Source organism: Lytechinus pictus, chromosome 15 (assembly GCF_037042905.1).
Source record: "Lytechinus pictus isolate F3 Inbred chromosome 15, Lp3.0, whole genome shotgun sequence".
NCBI classification, from domain to species: Eukaryota; Metazoa; Echinodermata; class Echinoidea; order Temnopleuroida; family Toxopneustidae; genus Lytechinus; species Lytechinus pictus.
Genome location: NC_087259.1, coordinates 28,443,840 through 28,457,865, shown reverse-complemented (window position 1 = coordinate 28,457,865; position 14,026 = coordinate 28,443,840). Strand labels below are relative to the sequence as shown.

The 14,026-nt window shown below is 34.9% G+C and overlaps 1 protein-coding gene across 1 annotated transcript; it reads left to right on the top strand.

Moving 5' to 3' along the window:
• The first annotated feature begins 1,104 nt into the window (after nt 1-1,104).
• On the top strand, nt 1,105-13,199 carry LOC129277536 (F-box/WD repeat-containing protein 5-like). Its single transcript, XM_064110705.1, has 7 exons — nt 1,105-1,254; nt 2,983-3,216; nt 3,946-4,084; nt 4,679-4,856; nt 6,776-8,441; nt 9,223-9,432; nt 10,421-13,199. Exons 2-7 carry the CDS (start codon nt 2,987-2,989, stop codon nt 10,614-10,616), a joined length of 2,619 nt encoding a protein of 872 aa, XP_063966775.1. The 5' UTR covers nt 1,105-1,254; nt 2,983-2,986; the 3' UTR covers nt 10,617-13,199.
• Nucleotides 13,200-14,026: the final 827 nt, after the last annotated feature.

The following is a 14,026-nucleotide window of genomic DNA, read 5'->3' as shown; positions in this document are numbered from 1 at the left end:
TAAGGACCAACTTGACTGAACCATATAGTATTAAGCAATGCTAATTCCACATGTTCAGGGAGGAATTAATCGTTGCATCACTTGACAATGAGGAGAAAATTAGAATATTTCATATTTTATGTAATAAAATACAAAAGAAATAGTGAGTGGATGACGTCATAGTCTCCTCATTTGCATACCAACCAGGATGTGCTTATAATTTTTTTTGTGAAATTAAGCGAAACTTTAAAATGTCATAGCTTTCTTATTTTACATCCGATTTTGATGAAATTTTCAGTGTTATGCCGTGTTGGATTTTTCTCTTTTTATTCAAATCAACTTTTTGTTGGGGTGGACTTGTCCTTTAAGCATAAATTTTGAGCCTAAGGATTTGATCATGCGATTTTACATATACTGCGTAACCAACAGTTTTAAATTAATGTCAATTGTTTTATTAAATCTTAACCAAATATTTCACGCAGGTCATTCCCACACCATCATAGATTCTCCCTTGGAATATAAATTTAGATGAACTTGAATAAATTAAATGAGAGTATAATGATATCTCATTTTAAGCAACGGCCTGATATGCAAAATTAGTAAAACTTGCGCTAAAAAAAATTATTTTTTGCGCAAATTTTGCTCCAGTTTTTCCTCTTTTTTATGCATCTCATATTCAACAATAATTGTGCCATTTCAGTAAAAAAGCAATAATGGTTTCATGAGATGTCATTTTTTTAATGGTAAAACAAACATATCTGATTATTTTCAGCTAAAAAATGAAATTTTTTAAAAATTTCTGGGAGGCAACAGATTGCCTCCCCCCCCCCCCCCCCCTTCCCCTGCATACCCCGATACGGCCATGCATGAATCTATTTATAAATAGGCCTATAATAGAAATATAATTTTGTATGACAGAAGTCATTTTATTATAATAAATATCCAGAAAATATTGTTACAGATTTCCCTTCCACTTTCTCGCAGATGCTTTCCATTCTTCAATACGAGTGACAACCCCCCGGCCCCCTCTTTTCCCCTGGCCCCATCGCACATTTGCACTGGCCTCAGGATTTTTTGGTAGGGTTTTTTTTTTTTTTTTTTTTTTTTTTTTAATAGTCTTTTTTTGTCGACATCGTACCGTATTTCATTGTCACGTCGCTTCTAAAGCTGGAGGATGCCTCTTCGTAATTACAGATTAGACACCTTTGAAGTTAATAGAACTGCATGAATTACGACAGCTTATTCAATCATTGAATTGCTGCATCTAGTCGTAAGGTAATTTATTTGTCAATAGTGAAAGTTACGTGTAATTTTCATGTCTGAAATCGATAGACGAACTGTAGGTCTACTTTATTATTAGGTGCCCCATGTATTAAGATTCGCGTTGGCGTTATGGTATGATTGGCTGGCGTATTCGTGTGGTCAGCTGTATTTCAAACATGACGGCTAACAATCGAAGAAGAACCTGATCCTGAATGTTTGTCATAAAAATTCGGTATTTTCCACCATATATTTTGGAAAGGTTGTAAGCTGATTGTATTTTCTATTATTTTCCCCTTATTATTGCGCCCCTTTCGCCCATCAAAAGGAGATTTTACGCAGTAATCGAGAAGGGTGCGCTAGCGCACCCTTTTCTCCACAGTTAAATGCTGTTTAAGCGTCGGTCGAACCTCCACTATTATGAGCCCAATGGCCGTCATCATTCTATTGATGGAAACCAAGGCAAAACCAAGGCAAAGAAAATAATCCAAAGTTAATAATAATATTAGGAAGTATAAATGGACTACCATTGCATTGACTGCTGAAAAGCAATTTTTCTTGTAAAATGTTCGATATTAAAAAGAGTTAAAATTAAATAAAGGTAAATAGCAGTTGTGATGATTTCAAAATGAGTTTGAGTAAATGATAAAATATATTTGCAGAAGAAGTCTGGAAGAAATTGTGTAATTGCTGAGAATCAAATAAAGGTAAATAGCAGTTGTGATGATTTCAAAATGAGTTTAAGTAAATGATAAAGAATGTTTGCAGAAAGATTCTGTAAGAAATTGTGTAATTGCTGAGAATTGCCACTCATTGCCAATAAGTTTTAAAGGGAAAGCTCACCCTGACAAAAAGTAACCGGGAAAATAGAGGTTTTAGAAAAATCCATTAAAGATTATAAAGAAAGTTGTTAGAATTTGAAGTGTTTAATTTGTGACGTCATAAACGGGCAGCTGCCCCATATTGTTGGTGGTCATCCAAACCGTTGTAATCACACATACAGCGGTGCAAACCCATTTCAGAGAAAATCGACTTCAAAGTTTACTATAATTTTCACACTTAGTTATCCAGCCTTACAACACATTCATTGCTAGAAAAATACATGGTTGGAAAGACCAAGACAATCACTAAGCACTGGTATCCTTATTTTTATACAAAACCAAGGATCGGAGAAAATATCACAAAAGAGCTACATGCTTATAATTTTGGTTCGAGCGGCTTAGTCTAAGTTAGATTTTCCCTGTACAAAAACGCCATAGGGAAAAAGCAGTATGATGCTTTGACTGATCGTGCGCATTAAAAATGCGCGCGATCAGTCAAAACGTATCGCTTCTTCACGGAGACAGAGTCCAGCATAAACAGACTTGAGTCCAAGACCAGACTAGAGTCACACATCACAGGTGTCCTCTATCATTATTATGAGTTGATATACCCTCCACCCCCTTATTCTGGGAGGAAGAATAAAGCCAGCGCCAAAGAAGCAGAGGAAACTTGTTTTTGTTCTGGGTCCAAAATCACCAAATAAAGTTCATGATAAGTAAATAGCTAAAAGTAGAACTGTAGAACGCTATGTTACAATGATGAATAACATTTTTTGGCAAGTCAATCTTCTGGATGATATCTTTTTCAATTCCCCCTCTTGATACAAAGTCTTATCTATAATATGATTTTGTATTGATCAGTGTATACATGTATCAGCTATATTGCAGCCAATCTAATATCTGCATTTTTTTTTCTTTATAGAGAGATGGATGAGATTGAGAAAGAGAATGTTAGCCTTTGGCTCTGTTTACCAGAGAGTCTTGTGGTCAACATCTTCTCATACCTAACCTCATCTGAACTGCAAAGAGCTGGCTGCTCCTGCCGGACATGGCTTAGGATCAGCCACGATGAGCTTCTTTGGAAGAATTTGTTGTACAGAGAGTGGAAAATAAATAGAGAAATACCTCTTCCCTCTGGACATTCTTCTTATTACCGGTATGAAAACAATAATGATATAGTTAATTCTTATTTCCCAAAAGAGCCACTTCAGCTTTATAAGCTGGTCTTTCATCAGACCCTGCATAATGTAAGATGTTGTTATTGCCCCTGTCCATTTTAATATGCCAAGCGCCTGGCTAGATGGCAGATGTTTACAATTTAAAAGTCTATAATATGACTCAGCCAGGATTAGTACCCGCAACATCTTGTTCATGAAGTGGACTTTCTTCCACTGGGTTGCCATGCCTGGCCAGATCATATTTTCTCTTATTTTCTACCTTGATTGATCAAATTATGCAATTATCACTTTGGAAATTTAATTTCATTTTCAGATGGACTTGCAATATTTTCAAAATCTTGTAATCATGAACACTGACGGAATAATTTTCTTGGTATTGCATCACTTTTGTCTTATGACCAAAAATGCTAATCAATTTTGGTAAGCAAATTATTCCCTGAGATTTGGTCACCTGAGTGTGTTTTGTAAAGCTATTGATACTGGTAGGAATGTCAGTGTCCAAATATTAATATACTAATTAGCATATGCATATTTCAAGAAATTTGATTGGCTGAGGGCAAATTAGACATATTCATGTATTTCAGAGACTATGCAATATTCAAGACTTTTTTGTCATGTAAAAATACACAAATTTTCTTATGGAATGATTAACTACATCAGAATGTAAGGAATCTAAAGTGTTTAATGACTGTTCTATGCCACTGCAGGGAGTTCCGGAGACTACACTATCGAGTTCCTGCAAAATGCATGCAGGTATTGACCGATCATAATGATCAGGTTCTACATGTCAGCTTCTCTCACAATGGAAAACTATTTGCTTCCTGCTCCAAAGATGGGACCATTAAGGCAAGACAAAGACCTTGGCCCTGTTGCATAAAAGTTACTATTATGGTAACGATGCCTTAAAATGGTAACTACCATGGTTGCATGACCCAACAGCCAATCAAAGCCAAGGATTCCATGTATTTTACCATTGGATAGCAAAGTTACCATAATGGTAACTTTTATGCAACAAGTCCAAGATATGTTCTGTAAAGCCTGTGAAGCTGTGGTAAAGCTTAAATCATGTGAATTATATTGAAGTACTATTCAAATATTGCAATCATATGAAATGTAATGAGACTAATGACGTTTAAAATCAAGAAATTTGTTCATTTCATACTGGGAGACATAATAATTATTTATTGTTAAAGTTGCTTTTCCTTTATTTGTTTGCTTAATCGATTATTCTTGCCCTAAAATTTGGTGCAGGGGCCTTGCTTGCATATGAAAGTTGTAAAAATGTAATAATTAATGCTCTTGAAATCCTGTTATTGACAAGTTCTTTTTTTGTTCTACTACAAGGTCATTTTGAATGTTTCAAAGACTGTGTTGTGAGCTTAGACTGCATCGTTTGTAACTGTATCATAGTCTTTTAATTGCATCTGTTCATATTTTCAGGTTTGGAAAAGTGGTCCACCAGCCAGTCTGAAGTATTCACACAACATGAAGGAACAGTTCAGATGGCAGTTCACTCAGTTTTCTCAGTTTAACAGTAGTGATACCTTGCTGCTTGTATCAGGGGTTCACTTTGGTCCAAACAGTACCTCAGGAGAGATTGCTGTATTCAATGTAAAAGGTGAGAGGAGAGTAAGGTAGCTTAGAAGAAACAAATTCAGGAGCATGAAAATCCATGCTGAAAATCAAAATACAGTAGGGTTGGTAATGTTTGTGAACAGCACCACCAACAACAAGGATAACAAACATTTTCAATGTCTCTATCTAAGTTTTCTGCTTTTTAGTTTAAATTAGTTTCTTTTTTCTTATGTATAGATGTATTTTGATGTTCCATATTCATGCTGCTGGTTTATATGTGTCATTTTTTCATGAAAATATATTGTTGAAATTGGAAATAAAGATTGAAATTAAATTGAATCTAACCATGTAAGACATGTCCACCACCGGGCATTAAACAAATGTTTCTAATAATTTTTAGCCCATCCGGCCCGAAGGCTCCCACGCGCCACTCCGCAAAGCTCGGTGTGCCACAAGTGGCGCGCTTGCCGCTATTTGAGAATCGCTGTGGTAGAGCTTCATGAGTTTCACCAAACTTCTACACAGAATTTTGAAATTTTGGCTAGAACAATTTTTATGCTAATTTAATTTATGCACATTTTTAAAAATTCACATAAAATGCTTCTTCTTTATTTGTTGACAGATTTTGATTTTTTTTCTTCCATCTGGTAGAGCTTCATGAGGTTCACCAAATTTATACACAGAATTTTAAAATTTGGAGTAGAAAATTATTTATGCTAATTTATGTGAAATTCATAAATCACAGAAAATGCCTCTTCTTTATTTGTTGACTGAATTTCAAAATGCTTCTTCTTCGTCACTTCAAGTCTGATTTCAATTATGTTTGCTTTATATGATAGCATTAGGTGGGGGATTCAAAACTTCTACACAGAATTTTGAAACTCATTAAATATGCTAATTTATGCGTATTTTAAAAAATTCACATAAAATGCTTCTTCTTTAATTGTTGACCGATATTGATTTTTTTTCTTCCATCTGGTAGAACTTCATGAGGTTCTCCAAACTTTTACACAGAATTTTGAAATTTTCAGTAGAAAATTATTTATGCTAATTTATGCAAAATTTATTCATAAATCATAGAAAATGCCTCTTCTTCTTTATTTGTTAACTGATTTTGATTTTTTTTTCTTCCATCTGGTAGAGCTGCATGAGGTTCACCAAACTTTGTACACAAAATTTTGAAATTTTGCCTAGAAAATTATTAATGCTAATTTATGCAAAATTTATTCATAAATCACAAAAAATGTTTTTTCTTCATTTGTTGATCAATTTCAATTTTGTTTGCTTTATATGAAAGCTCGAGGTGGTGATACAAAATTTCAACACAGAATTTTGAAACTCATTAAATATGCTAATTTAAACATATATTTTCTAAACTAAAAAAAAATACTTATTTATTTGTTGATTGATTTTGATTATTTTTGTTCCATCTGAGAGCTACATGAGGTTCACCAAGGTTCTACACAGAGTTAAGAAATTTTTACTCAAATTATTTCTGCTTAATTTATATGAAATTTATTCATAGATCACAAAAAATGCTTCTATGTCATTTCTTCATCAATTTCAATTCTATATCCTCAATTTATGTCACCAATATAATTCACTACAGTGTCAACTGGTCTGAAATTAAAATCGTGTTAAATTTCGTTGCGAGATGCCGGATGAGCTCCATATCATTGATGTGCTAGTATTGTTTGCATCTACTTTATGTATGTATATTGAGTATTTAAAAGAAAAATGAATCCCTCCAAAGCTCCAAGCCTCTGAATGATAAAATAATTAAAAAAAATCATTTGAATACAAAAAGAGTTAAAGATTTAGGGATGATATGAAATATATGTCATTTGCTTATATATTTTATTGGAAGAAATGTGGAGAGAAATAAACATGAGGGATCACTTTTATAAGTGAATATAATTATATCAATTGGTATAATCCTCTGTATCTGTTTACCTTTTTCAGAGGACTTTGCACTTCAAGCAAGAGTGCAGAACAAACCGTATGATATCTTTGGATGTTGGCTGAACAACTCCTACCTGTTGTCAGGCAACCTCCACTACCTGGGTCAGCTATCATCCTGCTCTGCACTCTGGTTGAACAAAGCAACACAGGAAGTGGACTCTGAGCAGGAATCTGTGGTGATGAGGTTGTTCAAATTCCTGAACATGAATGCCAGTACTGTCAGAGGAATCACTGTAGCAAATTGTAGGAACCTGGGCAAGGGGAAGGAATTACTGTTGAAGCAGTTGAAGCTGGAAAACAGCAAAGAGGCGAAGGAGGAGGGAGATACGGGAAAGGTGAGCGAGGAGCAGAGTACTGCTAGTAGGATTGTCAGCTCAAGTGAAAGTGAACCTGATGTTAAAGTTAGTAGTGCCTATGAAAGTGATACGGAGCTGACAGCGAGTGAACCGGATTTGGATCAGAGAAAACACCATCATCAAGACAAGGGTGATGTTAAGGAAAGATCTGAAGCAGAGGATGTTGCCGGGCCAAGTAAAGCTGAAGTAGACATGCTGGACGATTCCTTACAGCCTGAGATGGAAGTGAAGGAATCAACCTCAAGTGATTTGAAAAAGTTATCAAGACAAAGTGCTCATTCAACCAAACACAAATCTGTTAGTGAAGCACACTCTAGAACTCATCCATTAAAACGAGAAGCAAGTGACTCATCTGTGACCCCACCTGGGTCATTCCGTAAAAGTTTGCGTAAAGATGGTGAGAGACATAATGCTGCAAAAACAAAACAGGCAGCTTCAGCTGAGCAACCAATTGACACAGAGACAAGTCATAGCAGACTGTGGTATAGGGTACGCAACGCTGAAATGAGGCGTGGTCGGCAGAATGTCGACGAGGACCTGATGAAGATTTTGATCTATGGGGTGGAGCCAGAGTGTCCTGAAGACATTCAGAGACTCCCTAGACATTCTCCAGGAAGAAACATTGGTGGTCCATCTACAAGTCATGGTGATCCGCATAGTCTAAGAACTGAAGAAGCCACTGGTGTTAGTTCACGCTGCAGTTCTACAGACACTGTCCTATCTAGCACAGATACTGATTATACCTCATTAACCTTTGCAGGAGAAAGTGGCAGTGGAAGTGACATTGTACGAGCCTGGGGTAAGAAGTTTACTTTTGGCAGCACAGAGAGTTTAGATGATGAATCACTAGTCAAATTAGCCTCAAAAGCAAAACTGAGTCAAAAGACACTCGAAAGACCTTCGACATCAACTGGAGAGCAGGAGGCAGAATTCACGAACAACCTATCCAGTAGTAGCCAGTCTGACTCACAGGAGATTGCTCAGAGATCCAAGATCAGGCGACGCAGGACGTTGCAGAAAGAGGACAGCCAGAACAAGCACCTGATCTTCATGAGAGGGGCTGTTGCGTACACACCTCACCAGATATGTATTAAACACATTGACTCCCATATGATGGATACAGTCAAAGGACCATTGGGTGTTTCCAAACAACTTGATGATCAAATAAGATTGGGTGAGGTGGCCTTAGGACCGGTCGCAGGGGATGAGAATCATCAGAATCCTAGACCTCAGTTAGAGTTTGACAAGGTGGATCATGTCATAGACTTGCATGGACAGATCCTAGGGCTTACTTTGTCTCCAGATCATAGGTTGGTTTGCTTTTACATTTTTTTGTGTATTCCCTCATTTATTTTTTTTAATGTGGTTTGCTTTTTATACATTGTTTAATTATCTTTTATACTTTGTTTCCACTAGGTTCTGTAATATTGTATTCATTATTCAAGAAATTGCAGTTCGTCTCATGTGCAAAATGTCTTTGACCTAATGTAGGACTCCTTTCTCTAGCCATTTGGGGTTTGCTATTTAAAGGTTTCTGTGCACCACAATTGCTGAAATTAGATTATTTTTGTGGTCCAGTTTGTCATTTTGTAATTGTTATTTCTTTAACTTTTGAACTAAATATGTCAAATAGCCACTATGACAGATGTTGTGATTTAAGTAGGATGCTTAAGCTAGAATGTAAGAAAGATGGAAAGTTTTTGTATTGGACTGGTGGGTGTGTAAGGTTTAGTGCAGTATTTTGTAAAAACTAATTATTCAGTTATAGTGATGAGAGCAATTAGCTTAGCATTTGGGTGAGCTGTTTGGGATTCTTTGGGGGAGGGGGCTTTATTATTTCAAACATAACTCTCATACAATACAAACTTGGTATTAGAGCTAGAACAATTTCACTTATACAATGATATCACTGTGTCCAGCTCTTTATTTTTATTTTTATTTTAAGATATATTTCTTTTTTTTTTTTTTTACTGATTACCAATATTCCTTAAATTCCAACATCTTTAATAAGGCAAGCTTTCACTGTAATCTTTTCTCTTTCATGTAATCATTGTAGTTGTTGGTGATTAATTTTCTCACTTTTTATGACAGGTTTCTGTGTGTGAATTGCCGCTCCTGGCCCAAAGACTATCATGTAGCAGATGCTTTAGCCCCGCCTCCTATAGCACAGGAAATAGAAGTACGCATGTATGACCTTTATACCTTGATGGAGGTCAAACGGTTCCGAGGTCATCGGGCATTTTCTCCCAATGATGAATGTAACATTATATTTCTTAGTGTCAGTGATCTCTATGTTGCTAGGTAAGTCATGTTGTTGAACATTTGTGAAATGTGTACTGCAGTACGTATCAGTTGCAATGCAACTAGGGAAAATATGGGCCATCATGATTCTTCAAGTACTGTAATGATGGAAATGGGAAGAATACAAAAAAAAAAAACTCTTGAATAGAGATGCTTGGATCATATAACTCTAAATATCACTATTATTTCATTTTGAGAGCAAACAAATAGTGGATTACCAGGGCCCTGTTGCATAAAAGTTACCATTATTGTAACTTTGCCATCCAATGGTAACTTGTATGTAATACTAATACTTCATTTTGATTGGTTGGTGATCAGTGTTACCGTGGTAGTTACCATTGGATGGCAAAGTAACTTTTATGCAACAGTGCCCTTGTCTTCTTGCACCCCCCCCCCCCCATCCACAACCGGTGTGATAGCTCAGTTGGTAGAGCGTCCTTTTCACAACCGGGAGGTTAGGAGTTCAAGCCTTGGCCATGTCAGACAAAAAGACGTTAAAAGATGGGAGTTGCTGCTATCCTATTTGGCATTCAACAATTAAGGGATAGAGCTACGTCGATCTGGTGCTGCACAGCGGCTGCCGGGCTTATGATTATTGGGCAAAAGGAATATTTGGAGTATTCCTATTTTCAGATTTCCTTTCGACAATAAAATGTGGTTTTCATTTTCATATGAAAAATATATATTGGTATATTTGAAGTACATTCTAAGCATCCTGACTGCTTTTTAAGGGCATACATCTACTAGTATAAGATTTCCCATTTAAACCTTACAAGAGTGCTTTGTATACATTCTGTGAAACAGCTGCCCTTGGCATTTATCTCAATAATCTCTAGCTTTTACCATTATGAACTGCTCATATATGATTTAAACCTAATGAAAGCAGAAGATACCTGTACAAAGCATATGTGAATTCAGTAGTAAACGGTTTAATTTATACACATCAGCTTATAATTTCAACATTATTTGTTTTATTTTTTTCTTTCAGTGGAGCAGAAGACAGACAGGGTTATATATGGGACAGACATTACGGCATTCTCTTAGCTCGTCTACCTCACACAGACATGGTTAACTGTGTTTGCTTCAATCCATTTGATTCAGAGATGCTTATATCGGCCAGTGATGATCACACTCTCAAATTATGGTATTCTAAGAACAGAGTTGAACAGATGGGTGGTCTTTGATGTAAAGCATTCTATTGCTCCTGTGGAGAGGTGTTGACCATGTAGGTTTAAGATATTGTTAGTAGAAAAAATAACTAAACCGATGCACTAAAAGTCTTAAAATTATTGGGCAAGAACAATTTTTTTCTATCCATGAAGTCTCCATGGATTGGCAGTGCAGTCAGAAGCAGTGATGTTATTTCCTTGTGAATCGGGTACTCGTTAGCATGCTTGTAAAAAAAATTATTTTGAATAGAGACAAATTTCTGTAAAATTATTAAACACAACACTGCTTTGCCTATTTGATTATTACAGATTTGAAATGCTAAGTATTTTTAACAGTCACCTTTTTATATTTCTTGTTTTCTTCTAGCAAATCTTTCTTAATTTCTGATTTGTTAGGAAACGGCTCATTTTAAACAGAGCTTGGCAATTTAATTGCTTCACTAGAAATGATGATCAGATTTTATATTGAAATTTGTTTTTAGAGCAGGGACATTTTATGAAATGTATCTCAAATTACATGTCGCTGCCATAAGCTTTTCAAATCATGGGATTTGATTAGCTGAAAGAAATTTGCTATCTGCTTTATTTTATGAATATGTTTTAAAGAAAATGTCAGACTGATTATTTTCATTTTAATGATGAGTAGAGCTGTTCAAGTTAGAAAATACATGCCCCAAGCATTATGCCTTTTTCTGCCTTTTTACTAGACCGCTGTACTGAAGAATATATTTTATAATGGATTTATTGAGGAACTGATATTGTAAACAGATTTTGTAACTAGCTGAGTTTGATGTCTGTAATCAGTGTAAAGAAAAACACAGTCAAGAATCAAGATATGTTTGACTAAATACTGCCATTTGATTAGAACATTGAGAGTGCCAGCCCCCCTGGGGGCTGGGGCCCTGTTGCATGGAGTAATAGTGACTTTGCCATCCAAATGTAAAGCTAGCAATGCTCAACAACCAATCAAAGTCAAGGGCTCTGTGGAAGTTACAATTGAATCGCAGAGTTACCATAATAGTGGCACTGTATTCTTGTGGACAATAGGTGAAAGATCAAGTCGCCACCTTCCACTTTTCTTGCTTGACCAATAACATTTTCCATGTTACAGGTGGGCGTATTATGTGCTCGCCCCAGCGACACTCTTGTTGGAGATAGAATGTGTGCCTTACACTGAAAGGGAAAGTGCAATTATATTTGTAAATTGAATGTCTAGCTCTACCTTTTGAAATTTCAGTTCTATTTTTGAGGGAAGACCATTTCTCTAATCTGAATCATGAAATTTAATTACCTGCAGCCTTGATTTTATGTTAAAGAAAATTGTTAGTATTAAACCATCTCCTAATGGTTACACATTGATGTCAGAATAAGAAGCAAGTTAGATAAATTTGTACTTAGAAAGCTTATTGGCTTTGATATAATTATGAAACTATTAAATGATGTGAATGTGTAATTTTTTTTCTCTATTTCAGGGATATCTCTTGTGAGATATAAGTAGTAATTCCTACTTTTTTCAGATCATAGAAAACACAAGAGCCCTTGTGTCTTATAAAACATTTTTTTTACTAAAACAAACAAAACAAATTCGGATTATTCTTTACCAGTTTTTTCCTGTGTTTATAGCCAATAGCAAAAATTGTGCTAACCCGAGTCGTCATTTTCACCAGATTTGTGAAGGATAAATGTTATATGCAACAGGCCCCTTTTGTGTTATAAATGGTCCATTTTAGATGATTTTCTTACATTTGAAGATCAATATTAAGAGGCATCTCTGCCCTTTACAGTCCAAATCTGAAGTTTCAAATCAGCATATTACTTATTAAAGGACAAGTCCACCCCAGCAAATAGTTTATTTGAATAAAAGCAGAAAAATCCAACAAGTATATCTCTCAAAATATCATCAAAATTGGATGTAAAATAAGAAAGTTATGAAATTTTAAAGGTTCACTTAATTTCACAGAACAGTTATATGCACATCCTGGTCGGTATGCATATGAGGGAACTGATGACACCACTCACTCACTATTCCTTTTGTATTTCATTATAAGAAATATTTCTAATTTTTGCTTCATTGTTATATGCAAAAAAAATCATTCCTCACTGAACATTTGGATTACCATCGTTTTATTTTATGTGGTTCAGTCAAGTTGGTCATTTTGTCAAATGTGTAAAAAAATGAAATATTGTATAATTCAAACAATAAAAAACAAAAGAAATAGTGAGGGACATCATCGACTCTCTCATTAACATATCATTGAGTTGTGCATATAGCCGTTTTGTGAAAAATAAGCAAAACTTTAAAATGTCATAACTTTTTTAATTTTACATCCAATTTCAATGAAATTTTCAGTGTTATGCTTGTTTGATTTCCTCTATTAAACATATGTGATTAAGAGATTATAGCAAGATCAGCTGTTGTGATAACATACCAGTATCTGGCCTAATAGTTATAACTGATTCAAATAAATTTGTTCTACTCTTCACCTAGCATCTAGTTTCATGAAAAATTCATTGGCAAAGCCATCATTAGTGTCTCAGATATCATGAGATTCAATACGAGAAGACTGCTCGAAATTTGTTACGCACCCATTATGATAATTTTTTTTTAGGTCTCGTAGATTTATTGACAGATCAGATCATGACACAACGAAACTACTCAGAAATGGATGGTTTTACTTCTTAATGAATTAAGAAAGTTCGAGAAATTTGTATTATAAAACACAGCAAACCATAATAAATTTGCAATACACAACATTCCTTGCAAAAACTTTTTATGAAACTGAGCAGTGATGAAATGCAGAACACCCCATTACTCATGCATTACATTATCGCACCATGCAGAAATATAGACTGCTCTGCTATAAAAACCAAGAGTAATTCTACTGCATTTTTGTAGAGCACTTAGAAAATTCTAACAATGTATTAAAGTGATAAGTGCTACATAAGCAAGTATAATTATTATTGTTATTTTGAACAGTATTAATGGTATATTAATTCAAAACATGTTGTGCTGATAAACTTAATGAATCAGTGTATAATTGCATTTTTGGAGGCACCTTTTAGTGCCTGATTTACAAGCAGTTGGAAAATTGTTTAATGAAGAATTTTACTTTTGATTGATTCTGTTAACTAATAGAATCTGATACCGGTATTCCTTGCAATTGATTTTCTTCTAAAGAAAATGGATGAAAGGTTGTATATATTCTGTGTATTTTTTTTGTCATTTACTAGTATTCATCTTTTTATTTTCTATTCTATTTTTAATGAATTTATCGGATGATCAAACGATGATAATAATTAAAGCTTGAAATTACAAGTGATTCATATGCTGAGACATTCTTATTCCTTGATTTGTTGTTTAAAAAACAAAGAATCTTTGAGAAAATGGGACTTCTTTCCCAAACGTATTTCTGAAAGTAAAGCAT

Coding starts and splice junctions, on each gene's coding strand:
- LOC129277536 (XM_064110705.1), top strand. CDS start 2,987: ATGGATGAGATTGAGAAAGAGAATGTTAGCCTTTGGCTCTGTTTACCA. Junction 3,217..3,945: donor GGACATTCTTCTTATTACCG/GTATGAAAACAA, acceptor ATGCCACTGCAG/GGAGTTCCGGAGACTACACT. Junction 4,085..4,678: donor CCAAAGATGGGACCATTAAG/GCAAGACAAAGA, acceptor TCATATTTTCAG/GTTTGGAAAAGTGGTCCACC.